The sequence below is a fragment of the Elephantulus edwardii genome, unplaced genomic scaffold (genome assembly GCF_000299155.1).
Source record: "Elephantulus edwardii isolate Elephantulus edwardi_28Jun2011 unplaced genomic scaffold, EleEdw1.0 scaffold00012, whole genome shotgun sequence".
NCBI classification, from domain to species: Eukaryota; Metazoa; Chordata; class Mammalia; order Macroscelidea; family Macroscelididae; genus Elephantulus; species Elephantulus edwardii.
In genome coordinates, this window is record NW_006399762.1 from 17,342,330 (window position 1) to 17,370,189 (window position 27,860).

Here is a 27,860-nt window from a genome sequence, read left to right on the forward strand (position 1 = left end):
GTCTCCTGTGATGACAGAAATAACCAGTTACATCTCTCTTTTAAACTGTGTGAACTGTTACTTGAAGAAGATGTTTCATAATTTAAAAGTATTTGAAAATCATTACTGCAGAATAAATAAACATTTTACATTAACATTTTGCATAAACATTTACATTACAGGTAGAATACTTGAACGTAGACAGATATAATCATAAATTAAGTTCTAACTGAAGAGTAAGGATTTAGTTCTCCTAGTTTCTTTGTCTGGATTAATGAACTCTGTACTCATCAACATCACTAGCTTTCCTTTGATAAATATTTCTGTGGATGTAATTTACTGCTTTCACATAGCTTTCTGGATATCAGAATACAGGGTGTGGGGCTGCTTTCTATTTATTTTCAAGGGAGGGACCTGGAGAGTACATTATATCAGATCCGTGTTTTGTAGACAAATTACAAATGCTGTGTAAGAATAAGAAGAGTCTGTTTTCTCAGGTCTGGAAGATTCACCTTTTCAGTAGATTTCTGTTAAAATTTTATATTTAGATAGTTGTTATAAAAAGAGCAAGGGACACTTGGGTATGGCCATTTCTGTGCTTTATCATCTTCACAGAGGTGAACTGTCCCTGTCCACAGTATCAAAAACACAAACCAATTTGTGTCAGGTCAGACTTATTCCCCCACGATCCCATGCCTCTTTCTGTTTAGCTCAGTGCCAATTTTACTGCTTTGCTGGGTCCAAAATCTGGTACAATAGCTCACTGATCACACAGAATCATATTGTGGAAGTAGTCAAAGGTTATAATCTAGATTAATAACAGAATACAGTCAAGAAATCTCCCAAAATGTGCACACAGGCGCCTTAGCGTCCAGAATAGGGACTTCAGGCCAATAGTTCCCAAGTTCTCTGTCGTGCCAATATTGGCTTTCTTCTCCCCACAATTGTCTAACAAAGTTCTCAGTCCTATCACTGTTGGCTCTCCTCCCAGGTCTCTTCTCAAATCAAGTCTCCATTTTGGCCATGGCTTCTCTTTTCCTCGTGATGAAGTTTCTTCACTGGTAGTGGCATAAGGTCTCTTTCTACTTCACTGGAAGGGGAAGATCTGTCACTGTGGCTAGTGCTATTCAATTTATTGGCGAGACTAGCCAATCCACTTGTGGATTGTTGAGACTGGCCAGTCCCCTTGTAGAATATAGCCAATCCCCTTGTGGATCGACTAATATACCATATTCTCATATTCCCACCCATCTATGTAGCATCTTCTCTCCTTAATACAATAATAACTGCAGCATAAAACAAATAGTTGATCTTTTGGCTATGAAAGAAAATTTTAGAATGATAACTCTCAGACACCTAAAGTTGTACCTATGGTAAAAAAGGAAAAATGTATCTTTTTATATTTTTAGATATTCCATTTTATTCAGACTAAAGATGAGCTTGAAGTACAAGTAGCACTTTTTTCCATCTTTACAAACTGGAGTAGGCATCCTGCAAGCCATACATTGCCCTGTTGATATTAGCTTGGTAAATGTAAAGAGATGCCTCTGTGAAAATTAGAAAAATGAATCAAATATTCATCTTCTTCTAGACTAAACTAGCCTCTCTTTTGCTGCTGTACAATATGAACAACATTAAGAAGCTTTACGGAGTTTATTCAGTAGTTTCTAACCAGTTTTTCAACTGCCCATAATTAATTTCTTGAATTATAATGAGAATTTTTAAACCTACCAGAAAATGATATGTATTAAAAATTGGATAGTCACTTTTATTCTGTTTAGTTTTTCCAGTGAGTCTCAAGCTGAAAATGTTATAATTAATGAAAGAAGGCTAATTGAATTCTACAATGCAGTGACAGTGGTTTTGTGGCTCTCTTTTTCAAAATTGTCTATAAAAGTTTACTCATATGAAAAAAAAACTCTATTGTTTAGCATCAAAGATGATATAAGTTTTTCCTTAACCTGTGAAGTATTTGCTACTGAATATGCTAAGTATATGAAAGTGAAGCAAAGAATTATCTGAACAAAAACCTCAGAAACATGATAATTATAATGTATAGTTACTATATACCTGTACTCAATAATTAACAAAATGTTGATAGAAAAATAAACTATTCCTAGAAGTCATGAAAGTCGCCTATGCTCATAAACTTTCTTTTGGTGAAATTTTTAATCTTCTTAAAGAGTTAACCTGAAGTCCTGCTGAGGTTCTGGTATCCATAGATGCCCTCTCATTACTATGCTCCAGACATCCACAATAAATATCAGTTTGGCACAAGAATATATTATCTCAGCAATTGTAACATGTGAGTTGTGAAAGGTTCCCTCATGTTGAACCTTGCATAATAATATGATGACGTTGATACATGTCATACCTACTGTTTATTGATTTTTACAAATAATTACAAGAGTTAAAGAGTTATTGCATAGAATATCAGTTTGAGATCAAAGCAAAACACACTTTGAGAAGAATAAAAAAAACTACATTGTCTTTTCAAGATTTAGAAATGTACCCCCTATGCATAATGCACAATTTTATGCATTTGCTTGGTTTTTATCAATTTTTTTCTTTCATAGAGAAAGATTTAGGGAAATGAATTGAGGGAGGGGAAAATGTGTGTGTATGAATGAATGGAAACAATTATCTTAGTAAACTTTCATTAAAATAATATGATAATACATACACACATACACAAACATATATATATATATACATGAATATTTAGATAAATGGCATATTTATAATCACTTCTCTATATGTAGATGTAATTTAATTAAAATTCCATCTGTGGAAAAAAGAACTATTTAAATAAATAAATGGTACTTTTTTTTTTAATCTTTTCTGTTGCATTGAGTAGATTTACTTTTAAAACTCTCTATAAATGTCTATTTCTTAAAGTTTCCGTCACCAGAGTGGGACACAGTAACTCCCGAAGCCAAAGACCTCATCAATAAAATGCTTACTATCAACCCTGCCAAACGTATCACCGCCTCAGAGGCCCTGAAGCACCCATGGATCTGTGTAAGTGAGAGTCCTCTAAACACCTCATAAGTTCACATGAAAAATAAACTATCCTTTAGGATTTTTTTAATAGACCTAAAAAAACTTTTTAGAAGATTATTAAACCTAGAACAAGGAAGTATATAGTGATGTTAATTAACCACATCAATTATATGAGGGCAAAATGTTATTATTGAATAGTAAAATACAGTTGAGGGATGTCTGGTGGCTTAGTGGTAAGGAGTTGTGCTGCCAACCCAAAGACATGTAGTTCAGATCTACTAGCTGCTTCACAGAAGGAAGATGAACAATCTCCATCTATGCAATTTACAGTCTCTGAAAAACCTCTGGAGAGTTAATTATGAATAGATTCTGACTCAGGGGCACATAACAAAAACAAAATCCAACAAAGCTATTTATGTAAGCTAATAAATAGTACCTGCTATATAAGAAATTAGGGGAGCTCTGGTGGCCTGCTAGCAAAAAGCTGTGCTGCAATCCCAAGGGTGTGCGGTTCGAGGCCACCAGCAGCTCCGAGGAGAAGGATGGGCAATCTCCTCCTGTGTGATTACCTCTAAAAACCCACTGGAAGTTCAGCTATGGGTCGGTTCCAACAATGTGGTACACAACAGCAACCACAGTAACTAAGAAATTAGCATTTTCCACCCAAATTATTTACAGTATACATGGGAAAAAAGTTAACTAAATGATACAAAAAAATTGAATATCTCCCAGAAGGGGAAAATAAATAGATAAAGTTTGAATATTTCTCACTAGGAAGCTTTAGAAACAAGTGTGAAGTTTGGCATCCAAAAATAGTCTCACTAGCGAAACAAAGTATCCATAACATTCAAGTCTGAATATATTTTCAAAGCTTTTTAAAAAATAGTATAAAATTGAGGAATAATCGAAAGATGTTAGTTAATTTTTAGGGATGAAAGTCAGGTGTTATAGTTGCAAATATGCTTCTAAAGAAACAAAAGGAAATCCAATAAAAATGTATAAAACCATTATTGAAGAATGAGAATAAGGATCCAGGACGGGTGGGAGAGGCTGGAAGCAGAGGGATGTGGATATGTGTGGAAGAGGGGATTAATCATTGATTGGTTTGTATAATTTGATGGATGGAGGGTGAGGGAAATTGAAAAAAATTGTTAGAATTTCTATTAGAATTTTGTAAATAAACTAATAGAGAAAAAAGTAATTAAAGATATTTTAAATTAAATATAATTAAGGAAATTATTTGGATCTATTTATATACTTTCTGTAAACTAAATTTTGTTGTCATAAATAGTCTTAGTAAGAATTAGTCTTTTGAATTAGTATGCAGATTTTTGCCAATAGAACACTTAGAAGTTCACCCTATGAATAAAAATACCATGAAGAAAAATTTTGTAAAGTTTAAGTTACTATTATCTTTAGTACGCTACAGCTGTGCTCAATTTAAGCTATTATTTTTGTTTTTCTCTTCTTCCAGCAACGTTCTACTGTTGCTTCCATGATGCACAGACAGGAGACTGTAGACTGCTTGAAGAAATTTAATGCTAGAAGAAAACTAAAGGTAAGACATTTTTTACATTTTGTGAAAAAAGAAGCACAACAAAATCCCAAAGTATAAATTTGGTAAGCGAGAAGTATGGGACTGTGTGATGGATAGAGTTTTAACAAATACTTTTAAATGCACACGATGCTCAGTACCCCTCCCCAGTACTCCTCCTATTCCTTTTCTGGATCTTAGAACAAGTGGAAAATGCACTGGAATTAAATCTATAATGAAAAGACTGTGATAGTTGTGATAATGTGAACTGTGGTTTTTCCCTTGAGTGGAAAACAACTGGATAATTTGATCATCTGAATCTGTTCACACACAGTAGGGCAGTCCTGGCGTGAAAGAAATAAACCAGCTACTCTCAGGAAACCAAGAAACTAAAAAGCCGCTGCCTAAAAGTAGGAGAGGTGTGGTGGCCTAATTGCCCAACAGTTGTATTTGCCAAGCCAAGCACAGGCAGTTCAAATCTACCAGCCAGTTTATGGGGGAAAGATAGACAGTCTCCTCCCATGTTATTTATGCCTCAGAAAATCCTTTGGAGTGATAGCAATGAGTTGCAAGATTGAAAAATACAGCTAGAGGAAGATCCTGGTATTAACGACCTTGTCTTTGTTCGGTCAAATATTCTCAGAGGTGACATTGATTTTGTACTCTGATTCCTTTGACAGGGTGCCATCTTGACCACTATGCTGGCTACGAGGAATTTTTCAGGTACATAGGTTAAGGAACTTAGTTCCCCATTCTGTTTTATAATCCCTTTGTTTTATTTAAAAATAATATTTTTATTATTATTAACACTGTTGTTCAGTGATGGCAAATGTGTGGCATGGATTCCTTCAGTATCCTAGCTGCCATTAGTAACTGCCCGAGTGCTGTCTCCCTCAGAGCCTCTTCATATGGACTGCTGCCTCCACCCCACAGCAGGCGGCCCTGCCTTTACTCAGTGCAGGTGCTGGACTTAAAACCCATCAGTCATCTTGCATCAATTGTGCACATAAGTAATACCTCATTAATTAATTGGCATTTTGTCGTTGTTGTTGTTGATTGCTGTTGAGTCGAGCACGACTCATAGCGACCCTATGAACAAAAGGCCTAAAGTCTTTCTATAACTATCACCGTTTGTCAAAGTTTATAGAGTTTCCAGAAGCCTGTTGTTTAGGAAGTGGATGCCGTTTCTGCTTCTACACCTGTCTTAAACTGGGAACTCCACCAAACACTGTCCGCCATGGGTAACTGTTATGACATTTGACACCCCAGTAGCACAAGGTTCAACACCACAACAACCCCAGGTTACCTCAGTACAGCAAATTGCTGTACCACTTACAAGAATGCTCCTCCAAAATAAAATAACCGACTTTTATATACAAAGGCCCTCCACGAGGTCTTGTTGACTCTAAACATGAGACTTAAATAAAAAACAGCTAATAGAATTGGCATTTTATTAATTATAAAGTATTAACTCTGAATTATTTTCTTGACTCATTCTCAAAGAAGATCCCAATAACAAGATATTTTAAAGACCATTATCATGATACTTATTTCTCTCAAACTTGTTTCTTCCATGTAGGGCACATACACATGTGCTATACACATTTTCACAACTTTGAAAGATATCTGACTTATTAATTTACCCATAACCTTCCATATAGTAATATTGTGGCACAATAAACACTCATAAAAGTGATTTGATGGTAAAGATACGATTGTTAAATACTCAGCTAAAAGTTGTTGTTATGTGCCATTGAGTCGCCTGCAACTCATAACTATCCTATGTACAACTCTGAACCCTGCTCTGTCCTGAGCCAGTCTCACTGACTCCGACACACCAACTCCAATTACCTGAGTTACTATATCAATCCGTCTCATCCAGGGTATTCTCCTGTGCTGGCCCTCTACCTTTCAGAGCATAATGTCCTTTTCCAAGGACCGGTCGGTCGGTCCCTCCAGGCCATGTGCCCAAAGTATGTGAGATGGAGGTTCAAAATCCTAGCCTTCTCTCTCTCTAAGACAGACCTGTTTGTTTTCTTGGCGGTCCATGGTGGAAGTAAATCTCTAAAATGGAAAGAAATTATATGTCATGTCCAGAAAATTTAGGATTCTGAATCTCCTTTTTTTGATTAACTATCTTATATTGCCAGATTTCCAAAAATAAAATTTTGGGATTTGCTAATCAGTCTTATACATGACAAATGACCGAAACAGTAAGAAACCTAAGCTCAGTAAACTGATTTGTCAGTCATACTTGAAATAATTATATAATTATTAATACCAAATTTCTGTCACTTTTGTTTACATACATAGTAATGTGTAGCAGTAAGTCCAATTATTTCATTGTATGTCTTGCTACATCTTTAGCCCCTGGGTATTGTAATAATACTGGGTAATGATCTATGACATTGTCAAATGTCCTCCACAGCTCAAACCTAATATAGTTTAAAATGTTATTAAATGATTCATCTTTCTTTTCACCTTTGTATTTAGTTAGGATGTGAAATTAGAGGAGATTTGCAAAGGCCTCTGCCAGGAGACTAAACAATAATAATACAATAGTTTATGTAACAAGTTGAGGGACTTTGTCAGTTGACTGTATGTTTTTTGTCTAATGTGTGTGATGTAATCAAGCTCTGTTGCTGCCTTTGTCCAGTTACCTGTGTTATATACAGTTGATAATATTGTTGACATTTATATGGGTGAGTTCACTGCCATCTCATTAAATGTTAATTAATTAATTAAAACTATATTAAAAAATGAGTACTTCACTGTGGCCCAAATATTAGTGAGTCACTAAAAGGAATAATGATTGATTTGATATATACTGTTAATGACAAATTAATCTTCATAATTACTATTATATATTTTGTTAAAGTGTTAAACACACTGAGGTATATAAACTGGGCCTTTATTGGTATTTTTGCTTTTTTGTTTTCTTCACTTTTTGTTTTTCACCATCTTGTAAACTAAAAATTCATAACTAATATGTGGATTTTTTAAAATATCATTTCTTAACACCTTAGCATGAACAGTAAGCTTTTTTTTTTCAATCCATCAGTTCAACTGAATAACATTCGAAGCAGTTACATTTTGTACTTAATATTACATTTTACTTTTGAGTATTTTATTCATTCTGTTTCATTGCCAGACATGCTCTTTAAAGTAATTGTCCACAAGTATATGGTTATAAAGTTGTTTTTATTTTTTTTCTTTTCTCCCTTTATGTGGAATGTATTTCTTGTGAGGTAAGGTGAAGAGTAACCAAAAGGGACATTTCTGCATCTCCCAGGCCAAATCCCTGCTTACCCTGAATCATTGTCTTCTCTTTGCTTGCTATTGTAATTCCAGTTATTCTAAGTTTGCTTTCTAACCTATTAACTGCCACAGGATTTATTTAATACTGCTTTTTAGCTGTAGGCAAATAGTGTTATATTTAAGACAACTGTCTTCTGATCATAATAATAAATTAATAACTTCATTGTTAAAAACTAAATATAATTAACATGTTAATGTCTATTAAATACATTTTAAATTATACTAAAGTGATAACAAAATAACTTCCTAAGTCAAATGGATGTCAGGAAATTACATGTTCATGCAGTTCTATTATAATGACATTTCACATTCAAATTCTCATTGGATAGATTTTAATATATATATGTATATATAAAATCAGCCTTAAATGGAAATAGAAGTGTGTGCACTGTCCTACATAGTCATGCATTTTCTATATTTAGTCACTAATTGTCTTTGACAGTAATATTCTGTTTACTGTGTATACATTTTTTAAAGAATTACTTCACTGCTACATATACTTTAGAAGTTCATTAACAAGGAATTATAAAGACTGGCCCAAAAGAAAAACAAAGCACAACATAAGAATGCCTTAGGATTTCTCTGATTTAGCTGAATAATTTGAAAATTTCATTTTATTTTATATCTTTTCTCAATTCTTTATTTTTTTAATTTTTCACCGCATATAAGGCATATGTAAAGCCTTTAATTTCTGATTTTGAAGTGTAGACTATACATCATGTTATTTTTCAGAGGTCATAGACAAAATGTTTTTTTTAAATGTTGTAGGTCAATAATATAAACTATTACTTCATTATAGTTATCAATATTTCTTTTAGAAAAGAGATTTATTTCAAAAATATGATACAGATGCTTTTTAAATGAATCCAAATTTCAAACCTGTTTAACCTCTAAATAGTGAAGTGTAAATGCAGAACTGACACAGTCACCGTACTTGTGGTGTGAATGAACATGTAATACAACTTGTCAGCTGATGTCTGAAGACTGAAATCAACTTTCTGGATTACAAAAACATAGTCCAGTTAAAGTTCCAGTATCCTTTTCATAATTAATGAGTGAAATAAAGTCCATCTGGCAAAATATTCAATAATGTAGAATGAACTAAATAAAAATTTAGTTCCTAATTTGACGTGGCAAAAACCAAGAAAAGTGATACTGTCTTTCAATGTCCTGTAAGCTCGCGCTCATCAGTGTGACGTTGATAACTTGGCATATGTTGGCCATCACTCAGCAGAGATGATAGAAAGAGTCAACTACCTGTCTTGTAGCTTGACTGGGGGGTTGTATGAATAACTCATTAAGCTGGTTTTTACTCTCATTTTACAGCAGCCAAGAGTTTGTTGAAGAAACCAGATGGAGTAAAGGTAAGTTGAACAGGTGTTCCTAAATCATGTGTGACTTTCAGGCACTGAACAATTTAAACATCTTAACTCTAAGTCCTAAATAGTTACGTATTTTATGGTTAGCAATAAAGAGAACAGATTGGATTATGAAATAATTTGATGCTCAAAGATGATTAACGTTTATACCAAGAAAAGAAATTTTATTTCTATGTGATTACATATTAGTCATGAAAAAAGAGACTTATATGAAATTGCTGTAAAAAATTATGTCTGCATCCTCTTAGTGTTCTATTACAATAAAAAACTATTATGGAGACCTAAATGTTTGTGCAAAACAAATGCCTTTCCAAGTAATGATGCTGTGTTCTTGAAGACTTCTGAAATATATAGCCTATATTTAAAAAAAAAAAAAAATCCAGACATTTAGTCTGGAATAAAAGGGCAAATTACCAAAATTCTCTGTTTGGGTAATATTTTTTACAATGTCTGTGGTTCCTGTACTTATTTCATAAGTTATTAAGGCATATTGAAGATAAGCTAACAAATTTTTTAAAATGTTCCCAGGAAGAATATAAGAGGATATTTTTAATTTCTTAGAATTCTGAACAATGATAAAATTCCAACTCAATAAACAGATTTTATACAGTTTCTATTTATTTCCTGGCAATTTACCTTTGATTGAATGTAACCTAATATTCACATTGTGTGCATTATCTTTGCAGAGTCCCGCCTAAATGCACTACTTCTTTAATCCTTTTCTTTCTCTTCCAATGGCAGATGCATACTTTCCTCATCAACACTTCAGCACTCTTGGGAATTAGTTAATATTCTAACATTTGAACTTGGCCAAAACCAGGTGGTCAGTTCCTATTGAAAGTGTAACAAAAAAATCCTTTGTCATTTCTTCTGTTTGTGCACTATCATTTGTTTCTTCACCACGTGTGTGTATATGATTGAGGAATTTCTAGAGCTATGGTCATGAGGCACTTGTAATTCCCATCAGAATGTCGTTTGCCTTTTACCAATTGTCTTCTCAGTCTGTAATTTTTCAGGTTCTCACTATTTAGTGAGTTCAGTTTGATTTTAATAATGACAAGTGACGTCTGTCTTTTTCCAACAATATATTGGTGGAAAGGTGATTATTTTCAGTTTTCCAATTGTGCTATTCTAAGTTTTACTGTACCGTTTACTGAGGGAAAGTTCACAGTTCCTAATGAAATACGTAGTTTCACCATGTATTTTTATAGAAAGAACATTTCATAATTTTATTCTCCTACTCAAGTTCTAGCTTTCACTTAAAGGCAAAATTATTCTGTATTCTATGTGTTGGTACAATAATTTCAACCAGTCATAGTTTCTTTTTTCCTTTCTCATTGACTGGTAAATTCAGAAAAGGAAGTCCAGTTCGAGTGTTCAGATGATGGTGAGGATCTCAATCTGCCAGATTTCTTCTCCTATGAAAATTTACACTCAAGAACTTAGTTCTTACTTAACTAAATTAGTGCTAAGTGGAGGGAAAAAAAGTAGGACCATTAGAAATCATTGTTAATCATGTACCAAAACATTGCTCCACTCCTTCTGTTATTATTCTGTGAACTTGAAATTTTTAATACATATAAAGTTTGTCTCTGTGCTATTACTAGGTTTAATCTTTTACACTGAAAATTTTTTCTCTTTGACTCTAAAGAGACAATCATAATCTGTTTTCACTGAATCATTATATAATTATTTTGGGAATAATAATTGTTCTTAGTTCAGAGATAACGTGATAAATCACGATAGAATTTGTGATACAAAAGTGATCTTGTAAGAAACTCATCCTAGTTAAGCACTTTAAGAAATATTAACTTCGGAGATCTCTAATAAAACCAATACCTGAAAAATTGTTATCTTGCACCTAAGAAGAATTCAGCACACCACTTAAATATTTTGTTTGATTCCTTATTTAAAGGAAAAAATGTTCTGCTCCCTTGATATAAAATAAGGTACATTCACAGTTAAAGTGCCAGAGTATTTTATATGTTTGAAAGAGCTCTAGTCAAACCCATACTTGATATTTGACTTATTCTTGATAGGAAGTTCCTCTATCCTTTTACTTATAATTTGTTCTGTTTTTAATGAGCTAATACTACAAAGATAGATAGATGATAAATAGATTTATAAAATTAAGCTAACCTATCATTAATTGAAATGTTTTAAATTGCACATTTAAACAAGACTAAAAATGGTAGTTGAGGCACATACCTCATTGAATCATATTTCTCAGGTCTGATGACAGTGAATGACTCATCCAGACAGAATGACCCCTCCATCTGGATGGAAAGAATAAATGATGATGTGTACTGTGTATCTGTATTGAATGTGTGAAATACATGTGTGCTAACATAGGTTTGTGTACATAGGTATGCATGTGAAATCTTTATCACTAACATAAAGCAGTTCTTGGCAACCATATTCCTAGAAAGAAAAAAACTAGAACAAAACACCTGCTCTCTTATCTCAAGGCAGAAATAAAAATATCTCAGATTATTTTCCTTTGACTCTTAAATCCACTGATTAACTTAATGATGATTAGTTTTATAAAAAAAACATAGGGAATGGGAATGATTGTATGAAACACAATGTGAATGAAGGATAATGTGAAACATATATTTTTTGTAATCAAACCAATATAAATTAAAAATTTTAAAATAAGACAAAAACCACAACTCTGGTCTTTTGATAAGAAGTCAGCTGTGTTTTGCCAAGCACTTTTCCTAAATAGGAAGTTACTGTGTGTACATGTCTCTCATATTCTTGTGTATTCTGTACTAATATACGTACTTAATTTTGACACCTAGTAGACTTTATTATTTCTTCTTTCATTTTAGTTGTTGTGCAGTATTTATGTTAAATTCTGTTTACATTGTTTTAAGGAAAGTTTTAAAGTGAACTATCTGCAAAATTGATGGTTTAACATTTAAAGAATTTTTCAGTTAAGAGTACCAGAAAGTTTCTGTTTTCCTGCATATCCCAGAACACAGTTTTGCAGCTTATTTAATTAACATTAATACCTACTAACCACATGAATGTGGATTAATAGAATAGCAGATTATTCCATACGTGAGTTCATTTCTGTCCACTGTCTTGCTCCCAGTGCTTTTCTCATTTTATCTTTACATAAGGGAGCTCTGGCAGCCTGTTGAGTAAGGAGTTGCATTGCCAGTCCAAAGGCACATGAAAAATCTCTGAAGGGTCAGCTATGAGTCAGTTAGGACTCGACAGAACTAACAATAGCATTAAAGGGTTATTGCTATAAAATATGAAATAAAATCAGTCCCTGGAAATCTAATTACATCGGTATAAAAGACTTATAAATACTTACTTGGTATTTCTTTTATCTATTAGGCTACTTTTCAATGATCAATTATATTTATACTGTAATATAGGTTGTAGTCCTGTGGCTAATAATACCTACATAATGTAGTGGTAGGAAATGAATGCTGATTTGTTTGTCTTATACTCACAATGCAAATTGTCGTATATGAGTTTAAAAGAATTTTGGTTATTACTTTCTTGATTCTTTGGTGTTCGGACTCATTTGTAGTTTGAAGTTGATGTTTGTATACAAAGAGTCTTCCCTGTGACCCTCTGAGTTGCTTCCCCAGGGATAATGAGCCCTTCTTTGAGACTAAACACAGCTATGTCAAAACAAGGGTGTTACCAAGCACAGTCTTCAACAGAAGCAGTGACTCTTTAACAGAAAATATTTTCCTTTTAAACAATTGTGAAAATTAATGTTCTTTTCAATTCATAGTATAGTAATGAGCTGGATTGCCCACTTACAGACGATGTATTTTTAAATGATACACAGTTGTATGATTTTTACATCGTGTGTGTTTGTCTATATTTATCATATATCCTACATTTCATTCAAGATCTAAGCTCTTCATTGGCTATACAAACTGATAATGACTCCCTAGAGAGACATGGTGGACTTTTGACCTCAGGCTCAAGAATAAGATGAAAAATGGAATGCATTCCTAACAGTGAACAATTGGAAGCTGGAAAACAATCCAACCTGGGAGTATGAAAATGCTTATAATCATTTCATAATCTGAAACTTGATTTGAACTCCATCAAAGCAGCTCTTTTCTGTTTGCTAAGATTGCACAGCCAAAGCAGCCAGGTCTGGTGTATCATTCTTCCATCACAGATAAAGATAATAGCTTGTGTATGATCCACAGAGACTAGATGTCATTACCATTCCTGTCAGTCAATCCAGTGTCACTCACATCCATCTTCAAGGGCTCTCTATTTTCATGTCTATACCTCCACATAGGTGTGCTGCATATAGCAACATTTTTTACCAACGGGTTTAAGGCATTTCTGTTTCTATTTTCTACATACTTACAGATAAACAACAAAGCCAACGTGGTAACCAGCCCAAAAGAAAATATTCCTACTCCGGCGCTGGTATACCTGGACTCTTTGTAACCTTACTTAAGTTCTTTACTGTTTTTGTCGTTTCTCTCATTTGCTTTCACTATATCTAGCTGTGTATATATACAAATATTTTATTTTCTTGATTTTCTTCCTTTTGCTTCATGTGATATTAAAAAAAATCATTTTTTCTTTCCTTTGTTAAGGTTGTTCAAGCAGTGTGTTTCTAACATGAGATTTTCTCATATCATTGTTGAACTTTGTACTGATAGCTGTGGCCTCTGTACTTGAGATTGCTTGCATGCTGCCTTAGAAATACAATAGAATGTGCTTTGATGACTCTTAGCTCTTCTCCTGATGATAGCTCTTGATTATGCAAACAATGTTTTTTTCCCATGGTGAAAAGACATCAAGGAGAGCTAATATGATTATTGCCAGACAATGATAAATGGAGACCTTATTCAGAGTTTTTTTTTTCCTTATTAAAAGTCAACAGGGCTTTGTAAGATCTCACTTTCTCAGATAAAGAGGCATTTAATAATTTAAAGTGTTTTTTTAAAAGTGTTTTAAATCAATTTCTCACTGTTTCACTTTAATCACAAGGCTAAAATTGCATCATACAGAGCTTTTAACTTTCATTAGAAGCCAGTATTTCCCCCTCCATTTAATCTAAGCTACACTATAAAAATGAAATCATTTTAACACTTCAAGACAGTGTGATGTTAAAATTAAAATTTTATACGCTAGCATTTACTACTTTGAGTTTTACATTTTCCTAAACCTTCATATATAGAATTATTATTTTCAGAAAAGTATCTGCTGTTGAGACTAGTTTCTATAAATAAAAAGGAATAAAAATGTTGAGGGATTATTCGATTGATGGTCTCAACTTAAAAAAAAAATAATAACGGATATGTCACTATACTTAACAGGTTATCTGTTTGTACAGAGCAATGTTGATCATAACTTTATCCAAGGAACAGAAGAAGAGAAGCACATAAATAGAGCTTCTAAGTCATGTAACATAAACTTGTAGAAAGGAGATGCCAGATGTGGAGGAACCCTGGAAAAGAACAGCCAGTCACAAAGGCATCAGGTTATAAAAATGTCAGTCATTTCATTGATATGTGAACTCAGGTTTCTTCAAGAATGTTATTTGAGTAGTATTTCCTCTTGAGAGTATTCCTTCAATTTTCTGGTAGTAAACTATAGAAAAATTCTTTTGTCTTCATGTGAAACATGGTTTTATAGGCCAAATCATCTCTACATCTAACTGATAAAGCAGAAATTTTCCTTTAAATATGGATTAGCAGAGAATTTTACAACAGTATGTCTAAGTGTTGTGATTAATTCATTGGTTGTAGGAACCTTTAAAATAAGTTCCAGGGGTTTCTTATAACTTTATGAAATTACATCCTTTAGAATACCCATTTTTAAAAGTGTAGTTTAATGGTTGTAGATTTTCTGACTGCATTCAGCTGTGTGTTAATTATGATGCTGATGATAATCAAGACAGCTGAAACATATTTTCAAGCAATACAGCTAAAAGAACTATCTTTACACAGCAAGTCATGGAAGAGACGAGTGCCAGTTAGGTGCAACTATGTCATTGTTCTGAGCTCCTCAGCCTGGATGGAGGTCCTGTCGCATCACAGTCATAAACTGGCTGTAGACTCCTGTTGGCTCCTCCTGACTTCTCAGCCCTTTGGTTCTTGGGTCTCTGTCCCTACTGCCATCAGGGTCAGTCACCTGTCTATGTGGGCATGTTCCAAAGGTTAAATGCATTTTTTTGACTCTTGGCCAAAATTTAGAAGATGCTGTGAATATCATTTTGAATTTGTGTAAATATATGAAAGAGAGGAAAAAAAAGAAAGGAAAAGAAAAACCCCTTAAAGTTTTCTTAACACCTTCAGCTTCTAGTTCTGTCTCCAGGGAAATATTCTATGGGACAGACCTTGAACAAAATAAAAACTTACTTCCATCAAGTCAGAGCCCGCTCATAGCTAAGCCTCCAGTGGGTTTTCAGAGGATATAAATCACAAGGGAGAAGACTGCTTCTCATTCTCTTATTAAGCAGCTGGTGGATTCAACTACTGACTGGACTTTGGATTAGCTGCACAGCTTCTTACCTACTAGGCCATCCGAACTCCCCAAAAGGTGAAAGGCTCTCCATTAAAGAAGGAAACCTCTGTATGCCCTAGGGTTTGTGAGACAGTGAGTGCCTCTTTAGATCTCTAGACTTCAAAGCCTTGTCTGTTTGCTGATCAAGAATAAGGTCTTTGCATGCTGCTACTGGGTAGGGAGGTGTCCTGTCTCATGGGCCCATCCGGGAGATCTTTCCTCAGAGGCTTTGTCAGCTGCAGCCTCTGCCAGCAGTTAACATGGCTTTAGCTCTTGTCACTCTTTAATTGTGTCAGCTGGCTCGCTCTGCTCTTTCCCTCACTCTAGTATGAATGTACTTACCAATGCAAACTCTTTCTTTCTCTATTTTGTTCTCACTCAGGAGCCCCAAACTACTGTAATCCACAACCCTGATGGAAACAAGGTATTCAGAAAGAATCAACATCATCTTGCTTTCATAAGATTGCACATCTCATCAAATATTCAAAGCAAAACTAATTCATAATCTAAAAATAGAAAAGCAAATCCTTACCTTCCGCCCCCCCCCCCCCCACCGTGGCACGTCCTTTTGGGTATAATTTATCTTGAACTATGACACTTATTTTTTTTAAAACAAAGATAAATGGAATGTTGTCATTAGACAATAAAGTAAGAAAATCATTAATAAAATCCTTATGTCTGGATGACTGTGTATCTAACGTGCTCTCGTCTGATCTTCCTTCGCCCATGCCCCTTCCCTCCAGTGTTTGTGCATTGTTTTGTAGATGTCTTCTGCTTGAAATTGTAGAATTTCTTGCTATTATCATTCCGCTATCTTTAAAAAAAAATCTACCTGAGTTCCTGAGTTCTTAGTTATTTGTTTAAATTTAGTATTGCTTTTGAGTCCTTTTCTGTGTCTTTGTCATCGTTGTAGTACTGGTTGTTTTCTTTTTAATTCTCTTATCGGTATTCTTTGGCTTGAATTTGAGGATAAGCAGGGAGTTTCATGTAATGTGCTTGTGTTGAGTAATATGCATTTCAATAACATATATTTCATTACTTATGCTGAATAAAGAGTAACATTTCCCTATATATTATAAATTTATTCCAAAGCATGTTAACTGTATAATTATATTTACATACATGTGTGTAGAATGAAAGCAGATGTATATTTCCAGCTTATTGTTTCCCAGACATTATTATATCTCTAAGAGGAGAATATACTCTAGACTTTTATTAAACATTAAGTATTGCCATGAGTCTTATTTCTCCTTACTCTTATAAATAGTAGTAAAGTCTTAGATAACATATTTATCTTAGTTTAACATTTAGATAAACAGTATTAATTTTTTAAGTAAAAAAACCCATGAAGTGTTATTTTCTTTAATGTAGAGTTTATTTTAGAACCATGACATTTAAAATGATCAGAATCCCTAACAGACTTGAAGTGGTCAGGCCCATCAGATATGAAAAACAAATGTTTCAAAGTATCATTAGCAAATGAAAGACCAAGCCTAACAGCTGGAGTGGAGCTCTAGCTATATCAGCTGTAAGAGTTGGTGCATGGTATTTCTTTCTTATATGAATTAGTTTCTTTATACAGTGCATGGGTTTACTTTCATCTTGATTTACATTTGAACACTGAATCACAATGAGAAACGCATGTAGACTTTTGTTTGGTTTTTGTGTGTAGGGAGACTCTGGGTATACCTTTAATTAGTTATCCCTTTGAATTTAAAAGGAGTCCTAGTGCTTGTCTGATAACCAAAAGGTCAAAAGTTCCAACCTCACAGCAGCTCTAGAGGAGAAAGATGTAGAGTATTTACAGCCTTAAAACCCCTACTGGGCAGTTATTACTCTGTCCTGTGGGGTGATTAGGAGTCAAAATTGACTTGCCAGTAATGGAATTGTTGGAGATTTGTTTGTTTGTTTCAATTTAAGGATTGTATGTAATATTTATACAATTTAATATCACTTTAATATTGAATCTCAAAAAGGACATTTTCTTCTGTTTGCATCCATTTAAAACATCTAGGTTCCATCACTGAGAGCATAAAACTGTTGACTGGAAGTTTGCTTCTAATTGCTTCAGCTCTAACCTTTAATAATTCTAAGAAGCCGAAAACTGTACTATAAATATTGCCACATATTAAATATTTCATTAGTACACCGTTAGGGAACTCTGGTGGCATAGTCAATGGAGAATTGTGCTGTTGACCCACCGGCTATACTCCTCTGGCAGCTTGAATCCATCAGCAGCTCTATGGTAAAATTGAGTAGTCTCCTCTCATACAATATATACCCCTGAAAGTATGCTGGTGTCTCAGCTATGAGTTGGCCCCGACGTGATGCCAATAAGGAGAGAAAGAGAGCACATTATTATTTAGAGAACTTATAAAATCATTTTAAGAAACATTCTTTATTATTTCTAATTCTACAAACAATAACCTTTGTGTTTTCACTATAAAAGTGAAGTTCTTATCAAGGGCAGACAGTTTCTAATATAATAATTATTGAAAAAAACATGTTTTTCTTGAAGGTTATGATATATATTTTATGCTAATCACAAACTTGAAAAATCCTTCAACAGTTTAATTGCCTCAGCAGCTCCATCAGTTGATGAAATGCCTTTTCTTGGCAAAAGAATAAGAAAAATAGTGCTTGAGATATTACCTAAACAAAAGAATGTGGCATTTACTGATAATTAATTAAGAATAAAATATTATTTTTGGTCTATATTCGTTAAGTTAATATATTAAATTTCTTATACAGAAAAAGCATATCTTAGGGGGCCGAGTAATACCCACATATCCTTGCAGACTTCAAAATTTATTACATAATTCTACTCTTACAAATTGCCTACCCTCATACAGCTTCAGATATTAGACAACCAGAGTCTTCCCCTTTATAAAAGTGTGCAGCATTTTGGCATTTTATTTTTGTTTAAACCACATTCTGTATTTGTTCATTTGCATGCCAACAAATGCACACAGCCTGCTCTGGGATTTTGCATGATGCAGAATTTTGCGTCACTAGTCATGTTTTGATACCACTTTTTATTCTGAGACAGAGAAAGCCAACTATTAATTGTTTACAACTTGAATATATTTTATTTTTGACAGGAGTCAACTGAGAGTTCAAATACAACAATCGAAGATGAAGATGTGAAAGGTATGAGTAAGTTAGAAATGGAAAAACCTCACTCAGAACTTCATATATTTCAGGAAGAAGAAAAAATTTGTAAATCGATTTATTTCATTTGGTAACTAGGCCTATCTTAAGACACAAAACCACTTTTTGTATTATAAATACATTATTATTTTAATTATACAGATTTATTTTGTCAAGTTTTTACACATTATTGTCTTTTTGGGGATTTTTTTTTCTTTTACTCCTTCCATTTAAAGTGGAATATTCATCTATATTCTGATTTTTAGGCTGGTAATTACAGTTGAAAAATATAATAACACATTATAAAGACGTCATTCAAAAAGTAAAAAAAAATTAAAAAGTTCTAAAAAAAGTACTAGAGAATATATGTACAGTGGACGCATTCACAACCTCTAGATGCAGAGGAGTACAAACTGGATTTTTTTTACCATTTGATGGTTATAAATGGATATAAATGGAATTTGGTATTTGTACTTGGCGATCTTTTAATCCTGAGTTTTCACATGTTTTTCTAACTTAATCTTGACTTCCATTTGTTCAGTTGTCTTTTTTTAGCCATAGATAAGGGTCATCACTTGCATTTTTACTGACATGTTCTCAGTGCCTCTACACACATACGCTAAAGACATGTGTGATCAGTTTACTTTTTTACTACATCGCTGTTCCAGAAATGTTCATTTTGCTTTAATATATTTCTGAAGTTTTGTATGTTTATTTTTCTGCAAACAATATAGACTTGTCTAGAAGCTTTTCTATGTAAGAAAAAGAAATAAATATAAAGTATATTGGGAGACATCTACGAATTAAGTAAATATCTGTAAAGAGTTGTTGTTGTTATGTACCATCAAGTCGTTTGAGACTCATATCACCCTATGTACAAAAGCTCTAAACGCTGTTCTATCCTGTGCCAACCTAGCCATTTCAAACGCACTTATTCCCATTGCTCCAATCACAGAATTGATCCATCTTATCGAAGGTCTTCCTCTCCTTCGCCGCCCCTCCACTCTGCCAAACATGATGTCCCTCTTCAAGGTCCCTCCTTACCACATTCCCCAAGTATGTCAGACGAAGCTTCAGAATCCTTGACTCCTAGGAGCATTCCAGCTTCACCCTCTCCAGGACAAACCTGTTTGTTCTCCTAGCAGTCCATGGTATATTCAACACTTGTCTCCAGCACCACAACTCAAAGGCATCAATTCTCTTTCTATCAATCCTATTCACTGTCAAACTCTCTGATGCATAGCACATAACTGCGAAGACTATGGCTTTTAGTTCTCTAGATGAAATTAGCAAGATACACCTAAGTTGTACTTAGGTTATGGAGTAAAGAATTTGGAAATACTCAGACCAAAGAGATACATGGCCAATTTAGGAATAAGAGGTTTTTTTGTTTGTTTTTTTCTTTTTTTTAAATTAATTTCAGTGAACACCTACAGAGATTTGGACTTCCATTCATAAGAGGTTTTTATAGACCACAAGTTCCCTGTCACCTCTGCTGGCATTTTCCTTTTTGCTTGCGTAGAACAGCTGCTGTATCAGGGCATTCTGTATATTTATGTTACTAACACACTGACCTAACACTACAAAAGGTAGTCTGTCAGTCATTTTATCTACAGTGCAAAGATAGATAGCTGTGGATGGAATTTTGTTCTTGGCCCTGAGCTTAAATTTGAATTGAGTCTATTTTATGAATCATTGATACCAGTCCTTTCAATAAAGAGATTCTTTTTAAAAAATAAATAAACAGATGTGCCATTTAGCCTTCCAGTGATGCAGAAAGCATTATCTTTACAAGTTCATTTGTATTCATTAGCTCTTTGAGCTGAGCAAAATGTATATGGTTTGTTTTGCATTTTTTTTCCATGAACAACGATCAGACAAAGGATATATAACCTGTCTATTATCCATTGGAGAGGTTGAACATATAACTAAATAAAATAAGAGTTCCAACATTTTACATACAATATACAGCTCTCCCTCCAAGGAATAGATTTAATCCTAGGTGACCACAGCAGGGCTTTGAAAACTGGGCCTTTCTCACCTGAAATTGACACTACAGATATGCTAAGTATTTGATCAGATTAATTTATGTACATATCAACATAAAAGGGAGCTCTGGTGGCCTAGTGGTGAAAGGTATGTTACAGTTCCAAAGGTGTAGAGTTCAAATCCACCAGCTGCTCCATGGGAGAAGGATGAGCAGTCTCTTCCTGTGTGATTTACTGACTCTGAAAACATCAACATATATGAGTCTCTTTCAGTGTTATCTTAAAGACTGATAATATTTTGTTATATTAAAATTATATTATCAGTTTTTAGAAAACATTTATTCCCTGCAAACGTGTATCAGCACTGATATGTGTTTTGTCTTGCTTCTGGTAGTTTGAGCCTTTGTAGTTATACTTGACTTACATTCACTGGTTGATAGAGAAATTAAGCATAATGCAGAGTTATGTATAATGTATATTTATAAATGTAAGTCGCTAATCCAGCCCAAAGTTCTTTATTCCTTGAACTCAATGAACAGATTAAGATTTTTCCATTGTATGACTAATGTCAATTAGGCCTTAGAGTTTTAACTATAACATGGTAGACTCCATTTATGATTTCATTACGATCCAGTCGATAATAGAGAAGAGTATTGAATATCTCAAGGACATTTGTTTTGTTCCAAAAGAACAAACATATGGGTCTTGGAGAATGTGCAGCCAGAATGCTCCTTGGAGGCAAAGATGACAAAGCTTTGTTGCACATACTTTGGGAGACATGTTGTTAGGAGAGGCTATTGCTTGAAAATGGACGTCATGCTTGGAAAGGTGGAGAGAATTGGCAAAAGAGAAGACCTCATCCAGATGAATGTACACAGTTACTGCAGCAGAGGGCTCAAGTATGTCAGAAATGATGAGGACGGCACAGGATAGGAAAGGTTTCACACCCGTTGTTCACAGGGTCACTGTGAGTCCTATTCAGTTTAATGCCACCTCATAACAACAACAAGACCCATACAGCCTTCTGGTGGCTAGCTTTTTTCATGTTTTATATCAGAGATCTTTAAGCCTGGAAGACCCTTTGAAAAGTCACCCAGGCCTTCTTTGTGACTATGATTCAAGTGGTACATTAAAAATATCATAAATGTTTTAAATGTATTATTATACTGAAAATGTACTTGTCCAGGAATCAATTTCCTAATTAATGTCACTGTTTTCATGAAATTCTCTAATGCAGTGTAGCATTTGAAAGTTATGCTGTTATCTGCTTACTTTAGAGTTTACTGTAGCTCTTGGTAACTTGAAATTAATATCTTTCTTTTTCCAGCTTCATTGAGACCCAAATTTGGCTATATATATAACATCCAAGAATCCACAAACCCTGTATAACTCTGTCTTCTAAAAACTATCATGCCTACAAAATTTAATTGTCTTTCTAGATACCTACTTCTTAACCCACTCCTTCTCTATACAACTTTGTTATCATGATGAAACACCATCCCACATATTCTAAAAATCATAGTCCTGTGTAGGTACACCTTCTACTCATTCTAGCTGGCTAGTTCATTTTGTGGCACACCTACCTGTAGCATATAGATGTATATTGTATCATGTGAGTCTTGTAAACCCGTAAGTATATATTATATACTTCTCATGCCAAATTCTGTTGAAGCCATTGTCTCATTCCATTTCACTGAGTGGCTTCCTCTTTTTTACTGAGCATGACTGGTACAGTACTCTTCTGTCAATATGCTGTACTGAGGTAACCTGGGGTTTCTGTGATACAGATCCTTGTGCCATTGGGGTATCAAATGCCATAATTGCTGCACATAGTGTTTGGTGGAGCTCCCAGCTTAAGACAGGTTTGGTAACAGGAGTGGCATCCACTTCCTAAACAACATGCCTCTGGAAACTCTATGAACTTTGAATGATGATAGTTATAGAAAGACTTCAGGCCTTTTCTCAGTGAGTCATGCTCAATTTGATGGCAATCAACAACAACAACAATAGTGGCCTAGTGGCAAGAAGTTGGCTGCAATTCCAAAGGCATGCAGTGCATATCCACCAGTTGCTCCATAGTAGAAGGATGGACAATCTCCTCTTGTGCAAGTAACCGTCTCTGAATACCCACCAGAGGGTCAATGATGGTTCGGTTCTGAATTGATGGCACACAGCATCTTTAGCAAGCATATATTTCTCTGAACTGCTCTTTCCTCTAGCATGCCCAGAATATGCAAGATGAGACTCACAATCTTGGTTCCTAATGAGAATCTGGCTACAGTCTGTCCAAGACAAATGTATTTGTTCTTTTGGCAGTTCATGGTATATTCAATATTCTTTACCAACAACACAACTCAAGGATGAGTTGTAGTAGTTGTAACTTGAGTTGTGAGAATTCTTCTCTGATCTTCCTTATTTACTGTCCAACTTTCACATGCATAGGAGGCAACATTGCTTAGATAAATCAGCCTTTAGTCTTCAAAGTGACACATTTACTAGTTAGCACTTTAAAGAGGTTCTTGACTCTTAGACTTTCCTAATGTAATAATATTTGTTTATTCCAAACTGTTGCTCCCATTGGGCTCTAATTATGGATCCAAGTAAAGAAAATGTGGAGGAAAAGTCTGCAGAGTGAATTAGTCAAAAGGAAAATAAAACAAAAGCAGAGTATGTGTTTCATTTTAGCAGGGAAAATCAAGTGGTGAATTCTTCTGGAAGAAGGAAGACAACAGAAGTCATAGTGGTTGAATAGTCTTTCACTGTTAGGACAACCTGAGGATAAAAGAGAGGGAACATTAGGAAAACTTCCATTTTCTGAGTTTTCTTCTTGCTAATACATTTTTCTGCATATAATAATTCATATCACCTGTGTTTCATGCATGTACATTGTGTTTTATACAATCATTAATATACATTGCATTTTTATAACTAATTACTATTTATCTATGCCTATTATTACCCTATCTTTTAAAATCTCCTTTGAATCTTTACTATTCCTTCACTACCACCATCCCTTCACCCACTAACCTCTGCTATCTGAGAAGTTTCCACCCTTCCCTTTTTTCCCTCCCCTTACCTCTTACCCCTTCCATTTTTTAATATTTATACATATCTTGCTCAGTTATCCTTCTATTCTTACAGCAGTGGCCTTATGCAAAAATTGTCCTAATGAAACTGAGTCATTTCACTTAGCATAATGCTTTCTAGACTCTGCCATGTTATATAGTATTTTACAAAATTCTTCTTCCTTTATGTTGTAAGATCATCCATTTTCTGAATGCACCACAATTTCTCAATCCACTTGCTTGTTGATAAGCCCTTGGGTTGTTTCCATTTTTTTGCTATTGTGGATCACATTGCTATGAACAGAGATGTACATATCTTCATTCACATCTCAATTCTGATTTCCTTGGGATATATTCGTATCAATGGAAAAACTGAATCAGATGGGGTTCTGGGTTAAGCTTTTTGAGAAAACACGATCCTGACTTCTAGAATTTTACGATCTCACCATCAATGCATGAGAGTTCCAATCTCTTTCCATCCTTTCCAACATTTATTGCTTTCTGTCCTGCTAAACATTGCTATTGCTGATATGGTAAGATGGTATCTCATTGTTGTTTTGATTTGCATCTCTCTAATTGACTTTGGGTATTTTTATCATGTCTGTTGGCTATCTTAATCTTCCTTTGTGAAGAGTCTTTTCCTTTCTTTTGCCCATTTTGCTATTAGATTATCAGTCGTTTTCTTGTGAAGGCCCTATGGTATTCTGTAAATTATTGTTATAAGACCTGTGTCTGAAATGTAATTGCCAAATATTTTTTTCTCAGCCTACACACTGTTTTCACTCTACTGGAAAAAGTTTTTGATGCACACAGGGGCTTGATTTTTGAAAGGTAGTATTTGTCAATTTTCTCATCTCCCAGTTGTGCATTTCTCGCTGTATTTGCCAGCATATTTATGCCATAGGCTAGGGCTCATCAATTTGACCCCACTTTGTCTCTTATGATCTTTATGGTCTTGAGTTTTACCTTTAGGTCTCTGATCCACCTAGAACTGATTTTTGTGTATGGTTTGAGATATGGATTCCGTTCCAGTTTTCTGCAGATAGTAGTAAAAAGCTGAAGTGTAATCCCAAAAGATTCAAACAGATTCATCTTGGAGAGGATTAAACCAAGCTAGTCCTTGGAGGCAAGGATTCTGGGGCTTCGTCTGACATACTTTGGACATGTTGCCAGGAGGGACGGGTCCTTGGAGAGGGACATCATGCTTGGGAGGGTGGAGGGACAGCGCAGGAGGGGAAGACCCTCTATGAGGTGGATTGATTCAGTGACTGGGGTAATCGGTATGGGTGTGTCAGAGGCAGTGCGGTTGGCGCAGGATAGAGCAGGGTTTAGGGCTGTTGTGCATAGGGTCACTATGAGTCGCAAACGACTCGAGGGCACATAACAACAACAACAACAACAATCCCAAAAGCACGTGGTTCAAATCCACCAGCTGCATGATGGGAGAAGAATAGGCAATCTCCTCCCATGCAGAAAATCCACTGGAGGATCAGCTGTGGGTTGGTTCTGACTCAACAGTGCTCAATGATAGCAACATTTGTTGAAGAATTTGTTGTTTCCTCATTTGATAGGTTTTCATTCCTTGTCAAATACAAAGTGACTGTAGTTAAATGGGGTCAATTTCTGGGTTCTTGATTCTATTCTATTGGTTTATGTGTCTGTCATTGTACTAATAACATTTTGTTTTGGTTACTACGATAACTATGCCCTAGGTTTTGAGGTCAGGGAGTGCTTTCTATGCCTCAAACTTCATTTTTCTTTTTTCAGAAGAGCTTTGATTATTTAGAGTCTCTTCCTTTCTAAATATACCTAGCCTGCAAATTGCCTTTTTTATCTCTTTGAAGAATGAGTTTGGTATCTGTATTATGATTGTGTTGAACATGTAGATGACTTTGGTAGGACTCTATTTTCACATTGTTGAATCTTCCTATCCATGTATATATAGAGAATGTTTTTGCATTTAATTAGGTCTCTTATTCTTCCTTGTGGTAGTGTTTTACAGTTTTCTTTATAAAGGTTTTGTGTCTTTAGTTAGATTTATTCTCAAGAATTTAATTTTGTGGTTGGCTATTCTAAATGGTAATGCTTTCTTAGTTTTCTTTTCCATGTTTGTTATTGTTGTTGCTCTAGAGCAATCTTAGTGGCTTCTGTATATTGATCTTTTTTTCTGCCACTCTACTTAATTGATCTCCTCAGTCTGTTATTTGCTGTGTCCTTGGAGTTCTTGTGTATACTATTGTATCATCTGTGTATAATAACAATTTTACCACCTCTTTGCCAATGTGGATGCCTCATTTTTCCTTTTCTTGTCTTTCTGCCTTAGCCAGTACTTCCTTTTTTTTAAGATTTAATGAAAGTTTATAAAGAACATGGATTTCCATTCATTCATTGTTATACTTTCAATATAATATAGAATATTAGTGGTGATAGTGGATTTCCTAGTCTGGTCCTTCATTGGCAATGGGAATACCTTTAGTGCTTCTCCCTTTAGAATGATAGTGGCTCTTGGAAACCCATTTTCTTTAACTCTCCTTACCTGGTTAGGATTCAGAATGACTTTGATTCTCATGATGCCTTCACTCTTGAATTGTATCTAAGCTTTTTCATTTTCTTCATTCAGCACATGTTTACTGAATTTATAAAAAGTGCCTACTGTTTGCCTATGTTACATGTTCTTCTCTTTGTGAACTGGTCTTAATTAAGAGCTCTCGGTGACTCAGAGAAAAACCTTCTTCTCTGTGTTTTATGTGAATCACTTATAATTTAGATGTATTTCTCATATTTAACTGTAACTGTTGTGCGGTCTTACTGAAAAATTAAGACTCAAGACAAAATGTATTTTATATCTAAAATTTTTGTGTTTCTTTGGTTTGGTTTGGTTTTGCTTCATCTTCAAAAATTATTGGAACTTAGTTGTAAACACATTTCCTTCCCAAGTTCTTGGGCCTTAAAGGGCTTACATTATAACTCTTCTTTATGGAAAACTTAGAGCTGTTTATTCTGTTTGTTTTCTTGCTTTTTTTGTAAAGCAATGCGCTGACTTCCTTGTGGTTGAGACCTTTTTGAGCAATTTCTTAACTTTTTCATATATCCAAAACCCAAGTATTATACCTGGGTTGTATCAGAGAAAGCAGTAGCAAACTCAGTATCATGGAGCCATGCTAATAATTCAAGAGCAGATAGGAATCTCAATGAAACACAGTTTTACTACCATAGGCTGGTAGTAATTATAATGCATTAATTACTTAGCAAATGTTCTAGGAAATCACTTAAATGTACTCCTGTTCTTTAAAAAACAAGCTAAAACACCTCCAACTTATTGCTAACAAGTAAATATTAACTCAGCAATCCTCCACTGGGTTTCTGAGGCTGTAAATCTGACTGTGAGGAGACAGCCCATAATTCTCCTGCTGTTGGGTTAAACTGCGTCTGGTGGGATTGAACTTCGAGGCCCTTTTGGATCTTCCACAACCTCTTGGCACAATGCACTATGAACTGTACCACCAGAGCTACTATGAGAATTTCCTTATTAGAAAGAATTGATGTTTTCAAACATAAATGATTTGAAATTTAAAATTGTTAGTCATTTCTATTTTGAATATATTTCTAGTAAAACAGTTTTGTAATATATGTGTTGTTGCTGTGGAGACTGTACACTGCAGAACATATACACATTCATTTTCCTAGTACACAATTACTTTTATTAAGAAAATAAAGTTTTTGACTTTTCAGGTGTTACTGGCCAGCTGTCATCATTAAGTGTTAATTTGGTAGGTCTGCATAAAGTCAATGATATATAGCAATGGTCCTTTCTAACCTGTATACATTTGAAGACTATACTTTGGTTTGTGGCGATAGCCACAGTTTGCAGGGCCTGTCGCTGTATGCCACAATGCCTCTCCACCTCATAACCTGCTCAGCACCATTACTCTGAATC

General features: G+C 34.5%; 1 protein-coding gene across 9 annotated transcripts in view; it reads left to right on the forward strand.

Moving 5' to 3' along the window:
• LOC102861251 (calcium/calmodulin-dependent protein kinase type II subunit delta-like) overlaps window positions 1-27,860 on the forward strand; it is a 413,849-nt gene that overhangs the window by 335,274 nt on the left and 50,715 nt on the right. For 3 of the 9 annotated variants that reach the window (XM_006881078.1, XM_006881072.1, XM_006881077.1), the window contains exons 10-14: window positions 2,878-3,000; window positions 4,457-4,540; window positions 5,197-5,239; window positions 9,161-9,198; window positions 18,822-18,870. In XM_006881078.1, the coding sequence (XP_006881140.1) occupies window positions 2,878-3,000; window positions 4,457-4,540; window positions 5,197-5,239; window positions 9,161-9,198; window positions 18,822-18,870 (337 nt within the window). Of the gene's footprint in view, window positions 1-2,877; window positions 3,001-4,456; window positions 4,541-5,196; window positions 5,240-9,160; window positions 9,199-10,567; window positions 10,601-13,572; window positions 13,633-16,102; window positions 16,145-18,821; window positions 18,871-27,860 lie in introns of all 9 variants that reach the window. The other 6 variants (XM_006881074.1, XM_006881075.1, XM_006881071.1 and 3 more) reach the window with 5 other exon arrangements.